This window comes from Candoia aspera, chromosome 3 (genome assembly GCF_035149785.1).
Source record: "Candoia aspera isolate rCanAsp1 chromosome 3, rCanAsp1.hap2, whole genome shotgun sequence".
NCBI classification, from domain to species: Eukaryota; Metazoa; Chordata; class Lepidosauria; order Squamata; family Boidae; genus Candoia; species Candoia aspera.
Genome location: NC_086155.1, coordinates 70,135,973 through 70,157,096, shown reverse-complemented (window position 1 = coordinate 70,157,096; position 21,124 = coordinate 70,135,973). Strand labels below are relative to the sequence as shown.

The following is a 21,124-nucleotide window of genomic DNA, read 5'->3' as shown; positions in this document are numbered from 1 at the left end:
TAAATTCCCTGAGAGTCCAGATAATTTTTATGTAAACCATCTTCTTCAGGATATAAAATCATACATTACATATGCAGTAGCTAAATTTTGTGTTGCCGTAATGAAAGTAAGACAAAACCCGTTAAAGAAGTAATCACCTTTGTTTTAAATATTATTTTTGAATTGATATATCTTAATTAATAAATTGTTAGGTGATATATATATATATATATATATGTATATGATTTTATACCTATTAATGTTTTAGATTTACATCATCTGGGTAACAAATGTATCAATATAGTAATAAAGGAGTGAATGCTATATTGTTATGTGATTTATTTTGCTAGTTGATAGCATATTATCGTATCTATTTGCTTCACTCTGTTTTTGTTCTTTTAAATTTTGCTGGTCATTGACTGAATAAATATTATTGATTGATTGACTGAAGACACTCCAGAGGTGTTAGGACTACAGCTCCCAGAAATCCTGGCCAATCAAGTCAGAATCTGGAAGGGAGCAGTTTGGGAAAAACAGTTATATGACATAAAGTGCAGCTCTGGATTTTACTTTCAGTTCACATAAAGTTTGGATTCCAGTGTGGTGCTTATGGTACTCATATGTCACAGCTACTTCTCTTTGCACTTACCAGGCTCATGCCTTCATTAAGTAGCTCTTAATTAAAAATAAATAAATAGGTAGCTTTTTTAAAAAAATCTGTTCAATCGTGTCTGATGCTCGGATATCGCCTGGACAAGTCCCTGCAGTTTTCTTGGCAAGGTTTTTCACAAGTGGTTTGCCATTGCCTGCTTCCTAGGGCACAGAGAAAGTGACTAGCCCAAGATCTCCCAGCTGGCTTTGTGCCTAGGTGGGACTAGAACTCACGGTCTCCCAGTTTCTAGCCTGATGCCTTAACCACTACACCAAACTGGCTCTCTAAATGGGTAGCTAGTATAATACAAAACAAAGCAGAGTCACAAGCATGATCTTTATTTCCAAGAATGTTACAGAATCTGCATATACTCTAGAGGCATTCTTAGAGAATAAAAATACAAAGCTTTCTTTGGAAGTACACCCACATGGCCAGGGGAAAAAATACCAGAGACAAGCTGAAGTGGTAAAGAACATTATTTAAGATCAGCAAGAGAGAGAGGGCAAGAAGACCAACATCACCAGTTTGCCTTTTGGCCAATGGGTAATTTGGGAGAGACTATTTTGTAGTTCATAAATTCAACATTACCAATCTATCTGCTGCCTCCCAAAGGTTGAGAAACATTGATCTAATTGATCTTTACATAAATGGCTAGGTGGGCTAATTTATTTGGAGATCAAGATATGATCATCACCACCAAGTACAAATTTTACCTTGAGGAATGCACAGTATGACTGATGGTAACCACGTAGCCCGCTCCTCCAACATCTAAATATGGCCCAGTGAAGGTAATTAATCCTGGATTGGCCACTGCATGGAGGTACCTATCAGAAAACAAAATAATCACCTTTAATGTAATAGAATAATTTCACATGACAAAAAGAATCTTGTAATATATGAGCTAGACCTCTGGAATACAGAAAATTTCATGAATCCATGCATGTGCAGGCAATGTTTAAAATCAGTTGAAGTCACCTAATCCCTCTGGAACCCCATGTTCCATTTCAAATCTGTATCCTGTATTTTATGATTTTTTTTAAAGGCCAGATATTTTTAGGATTGGAATGTGTCAATAATATGATGATGAACCCATAATTCTTGAAAGGTGACAGAGAAGCTTCAGAAGCAAAATTGGTGAGGATCATTTCAGAGAATTGTCCTAATGAACAGTTGCACTAAAAATATGAATGGCATTTTTCCTGTTCCAAGAATCATTTCTGGAAATATTTAGAGCTTTGATATTTCTTGCTATTGTTGGGACAACCCTTCCACTCCCCCTACTTCTGAACTTTTCTAATTTAAACAGGGTGGCTATAGCTACTTTGTTATAATTGGGTATGTAGAAATATCTGAATTCTAAAGGGAAGAGTGGTAAAGAAATAGTTATTGCAATTCTCCAATATTTTGCTTTTCCAGGGGATAAAAAATAAGGAAGAAGTGGATTGACAGGATTGGCAGAAGTGACTGACAGCATGAGAAGCAGGGGCGAGCATTCTGCATTAAGTTAAATTCATTGGCTTCTGCTTTGATTAGCAGAATGGCTTAGTTCTCACAGAGCATGTGGAATGGAACATATTTAGGAGTTTGCTCATGGTTATTATCTCATTTACAGTGTATACAAAACATTATCTTAAGCCAAGCTTGCGCATAATTAATAGATGGCTTAAAGTGGGATTACAACGTAGGAGATCTGCACTCCAGGAAAACTGCTCCTCAAATTGTGTGAGAAGCAACAATGCCACAAGGATCTGAAATTCATAAAGAGAACCACATAAGATAAGCGCTAATGCATTTTTTTTAAATAACAGATTTTAGGATCCATATGTATTTTTCTCTATTTGCTGCTCCACCAAAGGGCAAAGAAACAGAATTTGCCTTTTAAAAAAGCAAGCAGCTAATCAAAATTTAAAACATTAACACATACTATACCATTTCACTTGAAGATATTTCATCCATCAGGGATTTTTTTTCTATAAATCTATCATGGAATATTCACTCTCATTCAGCATTATCAGCCTCAATGGTTTTCGTAAACCTTTCATAATGGGATCCTAAAACTCACCATTGTCTCCTAGTGGGATCAAATGCTTTGTCCATGAGGGAACCAGGATAGATTCTGAGCACCCCATTGGGCGTTGCTATGTAACGGCGGACAATGTAACTGTTCAAGCTACTCATTTCCATTTGTGTCATCCATTCATCTGTGACGTGACTGGTAGCCATTACTTCATTTCTGACAGAGAACTGCAAAACAAAGACAGGCCTAGCAGGGTTCCTTTAAAACTTGACTGAAAAGATAATAAGCCGCTTGCAGAGTTTCTTGCAGATTCATCGGAGATAATCTAAACCCAATTACTACTTTAAAATCTTCTCGCACCAGATGGATCTAGCAAATTTTAATTTTTTTAAAGTAAATCCTATCACCAATGAAATACTGTTGCCAGTATTCACAATATTTAATGTTTTACTTGGAGTGAATTTAAATCCTTATTGTACTTTTAATTTTCTATACCTTTAGAAATGAAGAGTGTTTGGTTTTTTTCAGTGTTTGTAACACTGACCTGATCTTCATATTGTTCACACTGCTATGATCTGACAAAGCTATTTTTTCTGCTAGTAAAAAATGCTGTTTGTTTTACTTAGATAAACAATTAGGGAGCATGATCCTAAATCATTACTTTGGAAATCCATTTTGGAATATAGTTGGCTTAGATTCTTTTTAAAAATACCTTAGTCAATATTGTTCTTTCTAGTTCAAGCAAATAATATTCCAACTTTAAATGTAGTAAATTTTTCATGTTGCCAAGAATGAAGTACTCCTGAAAATTAATGAAAAATAGAAGAACCAAAAAAAAAAATATAGAAGAACCAAAAGAAAAAAAGGTACAACCCCAAAAAACTATAATAAAATCAGCTATCTGATCAAACAGGAATCTAAAAAACCTAGAAGATATTCATCAGGTCCTCAAAACCTAGTTGTTCCTTTCAAATCTCACATCAAAGAGTCTCAACAAATAGCCCAAAATGTCTAGGGAGGGAAGCATCATAAAAATATGGAAGGCAAATGGGCAAAAAACCATACTTTTAGCCCAGGGTTGGCAATGAGGCGGGTGTTGTCACTGAGATATGCTGTATAGTGTTCCACCATCCTCTTGGTCTCGGGCTGACTTAGATGTTCATATGGAGACGAAAAACCACCTGCAGATAACATCACTGTAGGGCTTTCTGGAAAGACAGCACAGATAAATGGTTTAAATCATGAAATGTCCCCTAGAACCCAGTCATAGCAAGCCTCTGTAGCCCAGGCAGACAGAATTGCGATGTATGAGCATGTGTAATTTAAGAAAAAAATCTCAAATGGAATATTGTTGTGCTTGTCACCACCAGGGTGTACTGTTGTAGCAATGCTATATTACTTAACAACATTCTCTTAATTCCCTACCATTTCTAACAAGGAGAAGAGTTGAAACATAAGAAACACCTACCATGCTTCAGGATGTTATAGGAAAATGGCGTAGCTGGTGGGGGGGATGGCAGACAGCTACCTAGGCTGTAATAATTCAGTCTCAACTCCTGCTGACTTAGTGAGCGTATCCATTCCATTTTCTTGGTAACAGTGAGAAACTGGTTTGCCTTTGACTTCTTCTGGAATATTAGTTTCAATTTCCTTGGCTAGCCTCAAGTCCTGGAATTCCCAGGGGGTATCCCACCCAAATACTAACTACATCATGCTTAGCACACAAGCCCAGAAAGGGTCATCCAGATGCTACCACTTGCTGGGGTGGTATTAATGTATCATAAGAAGATAGCTTATTTTAGGCTCTATCAGTCCACCTTATAGTAGTAGTAAATATTTACGAAGTATCCATTCATGGAAAAACAGCTGTCAAAAGCCAACTGGATGGTCAGGAATAAGCCTGGATCTACACTGTAGAATGTTAGTTCTGGTATACTGAAAATGCCAGCAAATTCTCACCAGTCTCTGATTGCCAGCTGATGGAGAGGAAAGTCAGTGCTGATCAGCTAAGAACAATAGAGATGGTAGTCTGGCAGGCACTGTAATTTTTCAGTGTGTGCATCAACATTCCCCAATCTAGTGATATCCAGATGCCTTTGAATTCCACTCCCATAATTCTCATTCCAGCATCTGGAAGCCACCAAGTAGAAAAGCTCTGGTGTACATGCTATTTAACATAACATGTTGAATAGAAAAAATAAGCTGGCAATCTTTTTTCTTCATCTTCATACTGTTTATTAATCTTCCTCAGTCCTTTAAATGGATAGCAATAATCATTACAATAAACCATTTCTGTGAAAAGTTTTCAAACAGCATTTAACTATGCATATTTAAGGGACAACAGAAAAGAGCCCGAGAAAGTCTTTACAAAAGGAATTAACTAAAATGTAAGAAAAAAATGTAAAACTGTATGGTGAAAAGTTTTTGTTTCAAAAACAAGTTATTATTTGTACAACTTTAAATTTCCTATTTCAGCATTACCTGGAGCAAACTTCTAAAATAAATGTGCCTGGTTTAACCATATAAATCTATTCTGATTTCTTAAAAAAAAAAAAAAAAGACAATGCTCCACTGAATTCAAAAGTTTTAAACAGTTTTTAGTGTCTCTGAACTTGCCAATTAAAAATATTTCAAAGTCTATTCTCTCCAGAGTTCTGGCTTCTTTTTATAAGGATTGACAGTATTAAATATTTATAGCTAGGAATAAAATCTGCATAATTCCAAAATTACTAGGATATGCCATGACTGGCATGGACTTCAATGTTTTCATGTTATTGCTAATGATTTATCTGACAGCCAGGAGAATCAAGCTCAGCTTTGAAATGGTATAACAATACTACTCACACTTAACACATTCTGTTTTCTGGAAGGTAAGTTATGCAGCTGTCTGTTTCCAAGGTATATTTATTTTACAATTTTTTAAAAACAAAGAAATAGACAATCCCAAGACACTTCATTTCACTTGTACTTTCAGCCAATTTGCAGCATGATCCATTTGACCAACAGCTGCTAGAATTCACTAAAGTAGGATGACTGAAAGGAAGACAAACCTTGTACTGAATGAGGCCCTTTGGCCTTCTGGCTTAGTGTTGTTGATACTGACTGCCAGCAGTTCCCCAATGTTTCAAGCTAGTTTTTCTAACCCTCTCTGAAGATGCCAAGGACTGAACCTAAGGTCTTCTGCATACAAAAGAATGATATGATTCTCCCTGTTACTCTACTATCCATTAAGAACATTTAATTATATGCCAGAGTAATGCAATCCTACTGAAAACAGAGGCACGAAGTCTATTAGTCAAATAGTGGGATTAGAAGAAAAAGATGTATCAAGATAAAATGTGCAGGACTGAAGTCTTATCTGTTTATTTTCATTTCTTGCTGAGGGGGGAAAAATCACTTTTCTATATGCTTTCATCTTGACATCTCCCAAAACCTAATTCTCTGGGTTCTGAGCATTATAATCTTTAAGCTAGCTGGGAAACTTAGCAATGCAATTTCTATATTTGAGTAAAATTGTGGAACCTCTCCCAACCAGACTGAATTAAAACTTTGACAATCTCTCTTTACATACTCTCCATAAATTTCCACTGAGCTCCTATGATTGGTAACAATTCTGTCCTGATTCATAAACTAATAATTCCAACATGTGGACCTCAAATGTTGTTGAACTACAACTCCCATCAATCCAAACCAGTGGATGTCAGAAATGATGGGTGCTATGGTCTACCAATATCTGGGGACAGAAGTTCAAGAAGTAATATTAGCTCAACTGAGCTGGCAATTTCTCCAAAACTATGTAACCCAAGCTCATAGGATTGATGGTTTCCTTGTCCCCAGTATTAACTAAGAGATGGATACTTCCTTTAGTATGTTTTAATAGTTAGCCTTCAGAGGTCTACAGGATTAGTGTCTAAGACTGGGACAAAAATCCTGGAATTAGTGTCCAAGGTTTGATTAAAAGGCAAGGAGATGCTTATTATATATTGCACAAGTACCAAAGAGCCATAAGGAACAATTGGTCTCTACTGTTAAAAGAGAAGCCAAAGTGATAGTATTGAGTGTGTATGACACAAGCTCAGTTCAGAAAAGTTTGGGATTATGATGTTGATGTATTTCACTTCTTTAAGGCCCTTTATGAAAATTATAATATAGTTCATACTTTCAAAAACTACCTGGAAGGTAATCTAAAAGACAGTCTGGTCCTGGAATAATTGCTATCCTAAAATGATTGAAATCATACCTGAAGGATTCAAAACTGGATAAACAGGGATTCTGATAACTTATCAGAGCTATTTGAACTTACATAACAATGGATAGGACAGAATTTAGGAGAAAAAAATGCTTTACCTAAGGTTGCCAGTTGTTTGAAATGCAGACAAGCATTGGGCTGGCCTAAGAGATCCAGACGATGATAAAGGAGTTTACTACTGGGTACAGTGTTGAGATTTTTAAGTTGTCTAACAGGTATTTCTGGTTGTATTACAACTATACACAAAATGAAGGATGTATCTTGAACCTAAAATATAAAAACGCATGATTTAATAAGGAAAGCATTGTATTTCAAATTAAGAAGCAAATCCAAAAGGTTTATAAACATTTTAATGTAAGTAAACTTTTCTGATTCACATTTTAAAAGACTGGCACTTCCTTTCTCTTAGACTCTTTAAGATTTGTGATTTTCCAATTTATTTATAAGACTGTGAGTATACAAGATTCTGGATCAACTCTCCAAATTAATTATTAATTAACGATTTAGTTAATAAACTATCAAGTCATGACCAATACAGGCTTGACATTCTTTTATCCGAGAATCAATTGAAATGTTCAAAATTAACATGATCAATCCTTGCAGCAATCTTTCTTCACTGGAGTTCATCACATTAATTTCTGAAGATTGGATGACACAGCAGTCATAAACAGGCACACCTATAAGCAGTGTTTATTTTTTAAAATTTACATGGTACTTACACCAGACTTAAATCCTGATACTGAAAGGCCTGGAGGCATGTAATAGACTCCAATTGCTTGGGAATCTAAGAAAAAGAATGCCTGTTTTGCTGCAATTAAAAAGTGCCTTCAGCTTCAATATATTATCGTATCTTCAAGTGTCACTTACCATTTTCCAGGCATAACTCACATTGTAGGCATCTTTCCCAATTTCACGCAATTTGTTGACATGCCAAGACAGTGACGAATTCACCGGGACTGTAATAAGTTGACTGCCAAGGGGGAGGCTAAGTTGGCAACAAATAATATCCATCAACTACTTAAAATGGGAAACAAACTCAGTACTGGTTTTTACTTTAAAGTGAGATCACTCAGGGAAAGGCTGCATGGAATTTATTTTTAATTAAAATAGAAATAGGCTGCTTTGCTACATCCTATTTACTGTACATAATCAGAGCCAGAATGCTGGCTCTGATCACATGAATTGGTTGCAGATGAAAAATTTCAGTGCCAATATAAGGGGAACGAAACCACCAAAGGCACTGGTTGCAGCAGAAATGGTACAGCTGTTTCCCTAGTTATCCACATTGGCAAAGGACAATACTTCACCTCATCTGATAGAAAATGAACTCCTTATCCAGCAGATAAGGGCCTCACTTCTTCATGCTGAAGGGCAGGGCTTTTCCACCAGCCAAACTCCGTTTGCATTAAAGGGGCCGAAGGAGTCTTGAAAGTAGGTCCACAAAAGGTAGAGCCTGCAATCTACTTGGGGGCTGGCAGAGGGCGCTGTCCTTTCTGCAACAGTCCATTGTCTCTCTCTGCTGGGTGCAGCGGGGCAATGGAATCCTCCTCCTCTCCTCCACCAATCACTTCACTTGCCTGCATGTGTTACTTTGCCACTAATGCTTAAGATGCAAGGCAGGAGTATAGTGTCCCCACTACACTCAAAAGAATATTGAAGTTTATTGTTCTTGCCTTCCTCAGGCTTCAAGTGCCAGGAAAGACACTTGCAGCCGCAATCTGCAATACGTGACTGAGACAGATGGTGTACTGGTGTCTTTTTCAGCAGAGATGGAGGGAAGAGCAGCAGCCCTTAAGAAATAATAGAAGACCAAAATTTATAAGACTTAATAGTACTGTCCAGATCTATGCAGTTGGAACATCTTGATACCCTTGCCTTTTTCTTTTACAAACAATCATTTCCACGTTATTTTAGGACTTGTGGTTCTATTCTGCCTGGGTAAAGCAGAAGATAAAGCCAATAATGCAAGAAGCTATACAGCGGCAGTAACAGAAATGATGGAAATGATGAATTGTTCACCACGTGAGGCATTTAGGATCCCACACAACAAGTGGGTCTGGACAAGTAGCTTGTTTTGAGCCTACAAATTATCTACAGAAATGTAGTTCCTGCCAAAGAAGCAACATGAGCTTGGGGTTGTCTACACGTTGACAGGCGATAGCATTTTAAAGGCTCCTTTAAAGAGCAGCTCCACAATATTCCGTGCAGAGAGAATTATCAGCATTCAGTTGTCCGGGCAATTTATTGATGCATCCTAGAACTCTTCCAGATAGTTAGTATCTGAGGAGCTACCTTTCAATCATTCACACAAAGTTTTCTAAAATATAATTTCAGAGTCGTTGTATACGAGATGGGCGGCAGAGAAATTTGACAAACAAACAAACAAACAAACAATCCCATTCCCCCAAAAGACTTATCAAGACAGTACAGTTGTTCTACTGTAAATCTTATTGGTAAAGTTAAATGGTTGGTAGGTTTACAGCTTTGAAACTGAGGAGTATTACTTTTGCTGCGATTATAAATATATTATGGTATGTATTGATTTTATTAATTTTGCATAATTGTACCAGCTGCTTATGTCTTATTTGTTCGTTTTTTTTAGTCCAAGGGGTGTTACAAATGAATCAATTTTTGTTTGCTTATTGTTTCACTTGAAAACCTGAATGTTTGTGCTGCTTTGGGGGTGGGGGGTGACTATGAGCCCTAAAGATGTAAATCACATCTGGAGCTCTATACTAAGCTGTGCAACACTTGGGATTTGGAGGCCAAAGGGGAGAGCACACCAGCACCTGCCTTAAACTCCTTAAAGGAGTCTGAGTCTGGGATGGTACTGAAACTCTGTAGTCCCCTTTTTGCCTTCAAAGCTGAACCACTCTTCTATGTTTCCCAGTTTTGTGCTATCACCTTAATCTCTTCTGTGACCCTAAGTAACTCACTTCTTCCATTCCCCAAACTGCACATGTAGGCTAAGAAAACTCATCTACATCACAGAGGTGGTGTGAAGATTAAAGTTTGCAAGGATACTCTGAAGATGAAAAGCAAAGTATGATGCCAATTATTTTATAACAGGGATTTGAACTATGAATGGTAAAATGAGAACTGAAGGCATTTGTGAATGGCAAAACATACCCTGGAAATCAGAAAGAAAAGGTAAACTAACTAACTTCCTGGCCAAATTTAAAGATTAACTGCTAAATGTGGCCCTGATGACAAACAGCAATAAACCAGGGAGGTCAAGAGAGGCTAAAAATCATCTACGTAGTATTGTAAGACATCATAGATTAGCCTAATGCCCACTGTTTCTTTTTATGTAATACTCCACAGGAGATAAAGGCTTTATTTACATTTATTTATACAGCTATTATACAGATAGAAGTTGAATTATTTTTTCCCAGGCCCAAACACCATTATTTTAAATCTACATCTAAAGCCAAGGAGCTACGAAGCAAGAAGACTTCACTTTAGTTTTCTGCACTACATTCAATAATCTTACGTCTTGCCTTTTGTGACTGCAGTGAAAAAAAATTTCTGCTTTTGGCACCTCAACATTAGAGACAGTTTAAATTAGCCAAATGAACTGCTGATAAAAATTACTAAGAACTTAGTTTCTGCAGGTGATTTAAGTAAGCATAGACTAAGTTTGTATAAAGCAGAAACTCAAAATCTTACCTGAGGATATTCTGTCGAACCAGTTCAAATTTTGGAATATTCTCATAATGTATTATATCTGTGTGAAGTGGTGGTTCAGAAAGTAAGTAGGGTCTGGTAAGAGAGGGATGCATAAGAGTATATCCTAAAAATAAAAAGAGAGATTGTCATACATGATGTTTTGTATACATTATATTTATGTGATATTGGAAGGACAGAAAATGTCAAATTAAAAGCTAATAGTTACTCCTACAATGAAACTGCATTATCTTCCTATACAATAAGAATTATACTATTACATTACCTTTATCATCAATCAGAAATGTGTATGAAGCCAAAGAATCTTGGTAATAGGTAACATCTTCCAAAATATAGGCCAGATTAACATCCACTCCCACAATTCCTAATAGCAGGTTTCCAAAGTAACATGGTTTGCTGACAGTCATTATCAGGCCTGTTAAAAAAAAAAAAGCACACATCAATAATTAGGAATAGGAAATCTAGAGCACCTGAGAACAAGCAGCTTATGATTCAGCAGGACTTCCCAAATAACTACATGTAAGATTTCAGCCTTAATGGCTGGGAAATTCACCAGTCCCTTTCATTAACATGACCCACAATCCATCAGGACAGTACCATTAGCCAGTCTTCTTTCAGGTACTGGCAATGAGGAGTGCCCAGCTTTCAAGAGAATACTTTTTGGCTCCTTCAAGGACTGACAGACCATGCATGAACTTGGCCATTAGGAATGGACCTTAAAAATGTGTGCGTAAGGTGGAAGCCTAAATACTACAGCTTTTTTCTAAAATAATTTTAGCCATTTTAGTTATCAGTTTGATTGTAATTTTCATGCCAATTGGGATGGTGGGGATGGTGGGTGGGGGGAACAGGCTATGTCATGGGCCAATCTGGTTCAATCCGTTTTGTCATCACATAATTACGCCTACCAACAGAATTAAATGCCAAATCATGCTGGGTCACACAACAATGGTGAGTATGAATCAAATTTGGAAAAGCAAGGATGTCAGCTTGATGACTAAATGTAGACTAGTCTGCACTATCGTGTTCTCCATAACTACATATGTGTCATGAGTAAGGACAATATGGCTGTGAAAATTGGACAATGAAAAAGTTGGATAGAAGGAAAATTGATTCGTTTGAACTATGGTGTTGGAGGAGGCTCTTGCGCATCCCTTGGACTGCAAAGATAACAAATAAAGAAGTGTTGAAGCACATAAAACCGGTCATGTCATGAGATCAACATAGTTGGAGAAAGACGTTATGCTTGGAATGGTCAGTGGCAAAAGACGACAAGGACACCAAAGAACGCACTGGTTGGATGTAATCAAAGCAGACACAGGCCAAAATACAAAGCAGCTGAAAGAAGCTGTACAAGCTCGGAGATCATGGAGAGAGCTGGCTTATGGAATCGCCAAGGGTCGGATACGACTGAATGGATAATTCGATTCAATCAACAGAATTAGAGTAAAAGTTCACATTTCTAAACAAAAGGGAAGCTATATTTTCTCAAAAGAACTGAATGAAAGGAGTAATGCAATATTTTCAAACAATTAAAAGATGGGCATAATTCATTTTACAGTAAGCTGAGGAATCATGGCCACGGCATTAAAATAAAAGTTCAGAACAGCCAAGAATTAGTATTATTTTGGAAAAAAGTACTGTACAAGGATTTGCATTGAGAATGAATGCTTACTTTCTCTGGGTATTCCTATAACATTATACATATTCCCCTGTTCCCCTCCAAACCAACACTAAAATGGATACTTCACTTCCCAAAAGACAGCAAGAATTCTGAATAATACATTGTACTATACATACAGGTATTAGAAGAAAGGAAATTATAATTAATTATATGGATATATTTACATCCCCCTTTGTCTCAGGGTAGATCAAGACAGCATGCACAGGAGTCCCAGACTAATTCAGGCACTCCCTGTACACATCTAAACCTGTTTAGCTTCAATAAAATCATTGCATCACATCTCCAGTTTTTGGAAAACAAGCTACTTCATTACGTTCTTTTTGACAAAGTAAATCCCAGTGTAGCAACTGATATGGAACTCTAAAATGGAAGTGTACAAAAATTTGGAAGGTCTTGGAGCTTAGAGCTTTGGAAAGTCTCTCCTATCTTCTAACCAGTTAAGATTGCCACTCTCCAGATGGTATAGAAAAGTTTTCCAGAACATTCTTACTAATCTGTTCTGCTGTGACATCAGAAAAATATCTAGAAACAAGCTGCCATTTCTGATGGAACTTGGACATTTGTAACAAAAAAAACTGATTATACTCAATAAATAGCATATAGGTTTGAGTGAAGTCGCATACCTCCAGAAGTTACTTCAAAATTCCTGATTACATTTATGTACCCTCTTTCTTGCACACATACAATGTATGCATAACCAGTAACTTGAATAAACAAACTGTACAAAACGTATCTTCCACAACTATATACAGTAATGATTCTGACTCTGTGGTCCATACTGTCCATCACAGCCATCTGTATTTCCCAACTAGAACCTCCTTGCTATCTCAGTCCCTGTCTCCCTGTGTCCAGAGCAAAGCCATTTGCCACCTCAAGTCTCTCATTTCCAATGTTCACTGCCACTCAGTTCCACTGATGTCATATAGCTCCTCCAGAGCAAAGTAATACAACTTACACTCTGTGAAAAGATACCTCTCTCTGGAGATCTCACTGATACGAAAGACTTATTATCCAAGGAGTTCAATGTAAGAACATTATAAATCAGCAAGTTTGTGTTAAGAGCTATCATTAGTACATGTCTATTATTCCATGTGGTACATAAAATAACTCAAATGGTAAATACATTGTTTTAGATTTAAAATGCCTATGTAAAATTACCAAATGCAACTGTAATTATCTTATTCACTGAAAAACATACAGCCCTGTGTTCTTAAAAATGAAAGCATAGGGAAGGGGTCTTTGCTTGCTTATTTATTTACCAAGGCTTCAATGCCACTAAATTCCCATAGGCTCTAAGTGGCTTGCAGAATGCCTCATGTCTTAAACTACAAATAAAAAAACCCAACACATAACACCCCACAACCCATGGCAATACCATCTTGCAAGGACAGACTAAATCACCACATCCTGAAATGTCTCCTGAAAGACCTTAGTCTTTGCAGCTGTTTGGAAACCCAAAAAGGAGAAGAGGACCAGATATCTGGAGGTAAGCTGTTCCAAAGGACAGCCAAGATGGCTCGCCCTCAGGGTATTCCTTGAAAGAAAGGACCCTCAGCAAGCTCTCTCTTCCTGATCTCTCTGGGTGGTCAGATTCAATCTGGAGAAGGCACTCTCATAAGTATCCCGGTCCCAAGCCATGAAGAGTTTTAATGGTGACAATCGGCCCTTCGAATGGCATCCAGGTTTAAGAGGGAGGTTCCTGTGTTTTCTGAATGTTTATTCAGGGATCCATGAGTGCAAAAAGTTTGAGAAACACAGACATACAGCTTTTGAAAGTTAAGCCTTGCAATTTAAAACCTGTATGTTCTGCACTTCCAAAGTTTCAAGATGCTTTCAATAGTATAAAAACAATAGCCATGAAAAATCAACACAAAAACATCAATAGCTCCAGAAACACTGAGCATTACAGAAGAGCTATGCTTAGTTTACACCCCTTCTTTAAGATACAGAGCTGAAGCAAAGCTGAAACCATCATTACACAGACTACTGCACAACCTTGATACAACTAAGATATAGGCTTTCCTCTCTTGTCATTATGTTATGATGGCACATATGTTATGATGGCACATAGAACAGGGACTACATTTATCTGAGGCCCAAACTATGAAGTACATTAAAAAACATAATATTGCTGATGAATAGGCTGGGCATGTTCCTACATTCTAGTATCTGTTAAAACTCAAGAAGCAATGATCGGGAGGAGAAATGATTTAATTTCCCCATCTTGTGTGCTATATATTCCTGATCTGGATCAGGAGCCCTCCTGACTTACTTTTGAATAAAGCATGACTACACAGAGCTACATATGGCAAATTTAATATAGCATGTAGTTTGACTTTAAGTTATCCTCATGGTGTGATCAAATATAAAGTTATAGTAGTCTGTACTAAAAGTGATAAAAGTATGGCTCAAAATAATAAGTTTATTTTTTTTAAAAGGGGGAGTGGTTTATATATCAGTTAAAGTTAATAAAAGAAGTTCCTGCCCACTGTTGTCACTTAACTATCCAGGAACTTGCAGCAACCTGAACCTCATAATCTGCTTACCACAGGAAAAATGTATCTTGCGTAATTTTACCACCATCCTTTCTGAGCTGAACTTCATCTGGTTTGAGCCACCCAGTAGATTTAACACTGATTAAGAAACAAAGTGGCTATTTTTAGGTTGCTGACTGATAACCTTTAAGACCAAAAGTCTAGATAAGCCTCGGAGCACCATATTAAAAAACATCAATGAGGAATTCAGAAGAATAGAAGCTCAGCACTGTACATAATTTCAAGGCTGCATTTTGAGTAAAATCATTCAACAGTAAGATCCACCTCCAATGTTAGCTATTCAAGTCCTGTTATTAGAATTACATTACTTTGGTATAATGAGACCCAAAATAATTTGTTAATTTTTAAACATAGGAAGATATGGATGTAGATCTACTGAGTTTCTAACAAAACAGGAGACAATACACGTCTAACATTCCACAAAGTTGAGCCACATAACAAAAAAGAAGCAAGCTATATTGACCACTGGTATCTTTCAGTGCACAGAAATAGTCCAAGCTATTTCTGCAGGGCAAAAAAAAGGTGTTTCACATTCATGACTGTCCTGATCAGAGAACATAACTTTCTTATTATCCCTCATTTGGAGGACAAACCCCTGGCTGAAATTCCACCTTCTCAGACTCACTAAAATCAAACAACTCCTTATTCTTACTGCCTACAGAAGGCTTCATTTGGCCTAGGTCTCATACTGACTTCCCCTGCAAGCCTCAGGCAGCCATATTACAACAAAAGATAGAAAACCCCTCCCCTATATACTTCTCCTGGTGAAAACTGCCCTTCTTGACATAATTTATGTTCAACAAAAGTATCACTCAGAAGGTAATTACATTCATATGAGCACTAGTTAGTTAGTTGGCTAGGTTTTTGGAGACAATGGATCAAAACAGAGAATTTTTTCAACATTCAAACAATACAAGTACAAAATACAGATGCCTTTTAAATGTCACATTACCCCATTTGCTGTTCCACAGACCTCCTAAACAACTTTTTTACTGTAGTACTGCCATGAATGCCCTTAATTCATGAGGCATGTAAAAACACTACACGTGCTTTTCCATTGCTTTTTAAAAGGATGAAGCTCTTACCATCTCCCATTTCATCAGAAAAGGGCAAACTGAAGACGGCTTCATCAATCATGTGGTTTGGGAGATTTGTATAAAACCGTCCAACTGTTGTTTCCAAATTGCTCAGCTGGTTCAGGACCATCATACTGCCCTTAGTTACAGGAAAAGCTGTTCGATCTGGCACTCCATACTTTGCTGAGTTTTGTTCTGCTAGATCTCGAAGAAATGCTAATTCTTTTAAGCCTGTCACTCCCTCTGCAAAAAGAGACGTTGCGCATAAATGGAGAGGAAAACCAAAGCACAGAGTTTATGAAATTATATTGAGAACTCAGTTGTGGAAATTATAAACTAGTCATTAGACAACTCAGTACTTATATGAAAAAAATAATTTTATTAGTATGGGCCATGCCTTCTGAAAATACTGAATACACAACTTCAAGAGCCTTACCATTCCAAACACATCTTACCATTCATGAGAGCATAAGTAAGGATCATTACAGAGTTGTTAAGCAAACTATTTTCTTCATTGATGACACGAAGTGTTGTTTTTTTACTATCTTCAGTTGAATCCCTTGATGTTATTCCAGCTGATAAGTAAATTATGACTGTATCGGTGTCTAAGAAATATAAGAAGAGACCTGATGCACATATAATCTAACATACTATGAACTATTTGCAATAGTACATTGTCAATATTAAAATCATGGTTGTAATAATAAGTTGACTAGATTTCTCTTTGTCTTAAAAATACTCAAAGTTCTATTCCATCCAAAATTTAATGTCTCTAATTTTGGCACCCAATAAAAGATGCCTAAGTAAGACAATGTTGGCCTAATTTGACCAACAAATTAAACAGAAATAAGCTAGTTATCCAAGGTTACCTTCAAAAGACTGCCATGTAAATATATATTCCTCAGAACATTACACAACATGTAAAATAAAAATATACCATCTTTTATTAACAATTCCTTTGTATTAACTTTCTGTTTTTAGGCTGGGGGATAAAGATTTAGGATCTCAATAAAGCAGTTAAGCTAGAGGAAAGGCAGACTGTGTTCTCATCTTCTCTTTTTGATATAAAAAGACCACATTTCTATTTTACTTTTATACATACATGCATTTACTTTAGCCCTTTGACTGAGAAAGCAGGAAATATTTTATAAGAAGTAAAAAGCTGTGCATGTTTTTTAAACCACCCTTTTCAATACAATACCTTTGAGGGGAAAACACTTCAACCAAATTAACTTTGGATAAATTTAAGAATGCCATTTTCTGATGATGATGATGATGATTTATTAAATTTATATGCCACCTAACTCCCAGAGAGTCTGGGCAGTTTACAATTGTTAAAACATTTAAAAAACAGAGAAAAATACAGAAAACACAAAAACAGCACAAGACAAAGGGACAACAATGGCAGAGGGGAACAGGAAGGAAGAAAGGGGCACCAAAAGGAGCATCAATCGTCCTCTCTAAAGGCCTGGGCAAAGAGCCAGGGCTTTAAGGCCCTTTGAAATTCCAGTAGGTTGGGAGCTGTTCAAATTTCAGGGGGGGCTCATTCCAGAGGGCTGGTGCTGCTACCAAGAAGGCATGCTTCTGGGGTCCCGAGAGGTAGCATTGTTTAATTGATGGAACCTGGAGCGTGCCAACCCGGCCAGATCCAACTGCTAAGCAGCATTCCTATGGCTTCCTCACAACCACTAAACAACAGCTCATGGAAAAACGTTCTGTGAGTCAGTGCCTGGAGAACACACCATTAAGGGAATATAACTGACATCAAATGGGTTACCAAACACTAGTAGTATTAATATTCTCATAGCAGTAGTCTCCCTATTTATGCTTTGAGAACCAAAAATTGTTCTTAATTGCAATTATATGCATCTTAATTTTTTTACACATGTACCAAATTAGAATTTGGTGTACTCCGGTGTTTTCAGCCTCTCAGCATTAATTTTCTACCATCAGCCAACTATTGCCTGCTGTTTTTTTCCCTTGACTTACTGAATTACAGTAAAAGTTGCATTCCAATTTATAATTTTTGAAAGCCTCATGATGTCCCTAGAATTAAAGGAATTTAAGGAGCTAAATTAATTAGAGGATGCCCCTGTTTTTAATAGCTGAAAGGTATAAAAATGCCATGTTTTCAGTGTCATTTCTTATCTTTTGCGCCAGGTATTTCTCAACAATGTTTTGCATCAAAAATCTCCATTCAGTGGATTTGTTGAGACTCATGTTGAGCCTGCTGAGAAAGCAGGATGTTAAAAATCTCACGGTATACAAGACCAACCATTTTTGTACTAAAAATGACAACAATCAAGAATACTGTTTATAAGGAAATGGAAGTACTTTGCACGTCTTCTTCTGGAATGACCAAGCAGTATAGCTCCTCAGTAATATAGCCTATGTGTAATGATTGCCTATTCTAAAACAGTATCAGACTCACAGGCAAGATTCAAGGATATCTGATTTATTAAAGAACAGTAAGCAGGATCACAAAGAAAGCTGAGAATGATGAAAGCGCGCCAAATTCAAACTAAAAACCCTCGGTGCAAATGAAATCCCTCCCCCCGTAGAATCTTCTCAAGTTCACAATCCCAGGTGCTCCTAACGGTTTCTGATGGTCTGCGGGAAAAGGCCTTGAACAGGTAACATAACCCAAACACATTCCCTTGTAAGGAATTCAGAAACCTTGGTACAAGGTTTCACGGCGGCTCCCTCCCAAACAGAAACGTGCATCAGCGCCATGGCATGTGAAACGTTACGATGTATAAACGACATTGAAACAGTGAACATGACACTATGCTAATCTACAACACCTCAGATGCAAAACAAAGGGAGATCCTTCCAGAGTGCACTTTAAAAAGCAAAACTATATATATTATTATAAATTATATTTTATTTTTATCAAATTTTGTCACCACCCATCTCCCCAAAATAGATAATATATTATTATTATTATTATTATTATTATTAAAACAATAAAAATATATATTAAGAAGAGAGAAAAATGCTTCTACTCTTGAGCTCAACAAGGAAGAGTTCTAAACCCCAAGCATTTTAAAATATAGTACAATGAAACCTTAATTTAACAGATCTCAAAGCAACCGACTTTGCATGCAATGGATCAATTTTTCACACCCAAAGTGTGTGAAAAATGTAATCATCGTTCATGCAAATGACACAGATTGCTGTAATGGTGTACTTTCCTATCTAACAGACATTCAGGAATACAAACACCTCCTCCTGCTTAGTCTGATTAAACAAAATTTTGAAATACGGCTTTAATCAGTAACTAATCCAATCTGACACTCCAGCATAACCATAATGGTTAAGAAAGCCGTGGTCTATCCAAATTATTTGGAAGACGCTGTTTGGATTTTGTGCATGTGAGAGCTCAATACCATTCTACTATTTATTAAAACAGCCTCACATTTTTCAAACTTCCATATCAGTCTGAAAAATGCTGCTCCTGCTGCTTTAAGGAGTTGACTCATTATGCTGTTAAATGAGCTGCATTATTTTTCAGGCTCATGTGGAAGCCTGAAAGGGCTGCTTTAATAAATAGCAGAAAATATTGTGCTTACGCAAGGTCTGAAGGCCTTCTTCCAAATAATTTTTAGGCGTGCATGATCATAATTCATCATATATCTAGAAGGCTTCCCTGCAGGGCTTTTGGGTGGGCTTTAAAAAAAAATTGCAATTCCAGAGTATTTCAAAGTCTCTTCCAATAATAATGAGTCAGAGGTTAATAATGTCTTTATTAGCTAACAACTCCCACATACAGCCTCCTGTTCTAACTACTTGTTGAATAAAAGAACGACTTCCAGGGCCAAAGGCCGTACTCCCCAGCAGAGGGTGTGCTTCCTCAATCCCAGTCCTTCCTCTGTGTTACCAACTTTGTCCTCCTGACTCTACCATTTAGTTCCACCTATTGATACACAGAGTACATCCAGATTGCACTGCCAAAATTAAGATCAAAACTACCCATTTTCAGTGACACAATTTTATACATATGCAACACCGACTGTTTCAGAAATGAGAACTCCTGAATACACACACACACACACACACTGTATATTCCTTGAGATCATGCCAATCTCATTGTTCGGGCTGATCAGTCAGTTTCCCAGAAATTAATCTGACTTCTGGAAACCTACCACGCTACCCCCAGAGCAACCAGATCAGTGTATTCCAGAGAAGAAAAGGAAAAGGATTGCTACCAGCTTTCTTCCAGATACACTGGTGAGGCCCACCTGCTTAGCTTTGTGCTTGAACTACATTTCATTCCTCCACATTATTCTTTAGACTCCTTTATACTGTGTATGTGGTCTTTGTACAATTTTAAATATTAATTGGTATAATTAAACGTGGATGATCTCAAAAAGCTAGGCAAGGTTGTCCATAGTTAGTACTTGGATGGGAAGCTACTAGGACATAACAAGGCTGTTTTTGAAAAAACACTTGAAAAAATGGAACGGCAAACAACTTCCATACTATATCACCATCCTGTACTTTTTTATTTATATCTATCTATCTATCTATCTATCTATCTATCTATCAATCAATCAATCAATCAAATTTATCACCGCCCATCTCCCAAAAGGAACTCTGGGCGGTTTACAATAAAATATTACTAACAGTATCTTGTAATCATTAAGGGATGAGAAATGATAAAGAAAGGTTAGTAGGCGGTGATAATAAATGAAATTTCTTTGGGTTGCCGCAAAAACTAAGCTAAAAACAAAGCATTTTCCAAGTAATAATTCTAGTATTTAAAATGCTTTCTTCTCTTCTGCCCTTTTAAAAAGAAAAATCCAGATCACTCACTGAATAAAAGATCAGACGCAAAGATATTAATATTGTGTAACAATACACCTACTTGCTTGAAGTTTAGTGCTATTGTTTGTATTTCGCATCAGTTGAAAGGCTTTCTGAAATCCTGCTGCATGCTGGGTAGGGCTGTCAGATGATTTGATACTGCTAACAAAGGTGGACATTTTCCTTTTTGTCTCACTGGTGGCAGGAGACAGAAATGTCTTGTAGCACTGATCCAAGGAACAAGTTCTTACGGTGTCTGCTACAGTTAACACAGAGATCTGAAGAATAAAAGAAAATTATCTCCTGTTTAGAATTTCCTCTACAGCACACAGTATAATAAGACAATAGAAAAGTCTATTTGATTTTAAAATTCAATTGTTGAATCAAAAATACCTAACGTATAAATCTATCAAACTTGA

General features: G+C 36.9%; 1 protein-coding gene across 3 annotated transcripts in view; it reads right to left on the bottom strand.

Annotated features, from left to right (window-relative positions):
• CACHD1 (cache domain containing 1) overlaps nt 1-21,124 on the bottom strand; it is a 136,518-nt gene that overhangs the window by 30,078 nt on the left and 85,316 nt on the right. For 2 of the 3 annotated variants that reach the window (XM_063298070.1, XM_063298072.1), the window contains exons 7-16: nt 20,767-20,983; nt 16,355-16,504; nt 15,909-16,142; nt 10,850-10,999; nt 10,567-10,690; nt 7,765-7,882; nt 6,996-7,164; nt 3,714-3,856; nt 2,694-2,875; nt 1,345-1,455 (exon numbers count right to left, since the gene is read on the bottom strand). In XM_063298070.1, coding sequence (XP_063154140.1) covers nt 1,345-1,455; nt 2,694-2,875; nt 3,714-3,856; nt 6,996-7,164; nt 7,765-7,882; nt 10,567-10,690; nt 10,850-10,999; nt 15,909-16,142; nt 16,355-16,504; nt 20,767-20,983 — 1,598 coding nt within the window. The remainder of the gene's footprint in view (nt 1-1,344; nt 1,456-2,693; nt 2,876-3,713; nt 3,857-6,995; nt 7,165-7,764; nt 7,883-10,566; nt 10,691-10,849; nt 11,000-15,908; nt 16,143-16,354; nt 16,505-20,766; nt 20,984-21,124) is intronic. The other variant, XM_063298073.1, reaches the window with a different exon arrangement.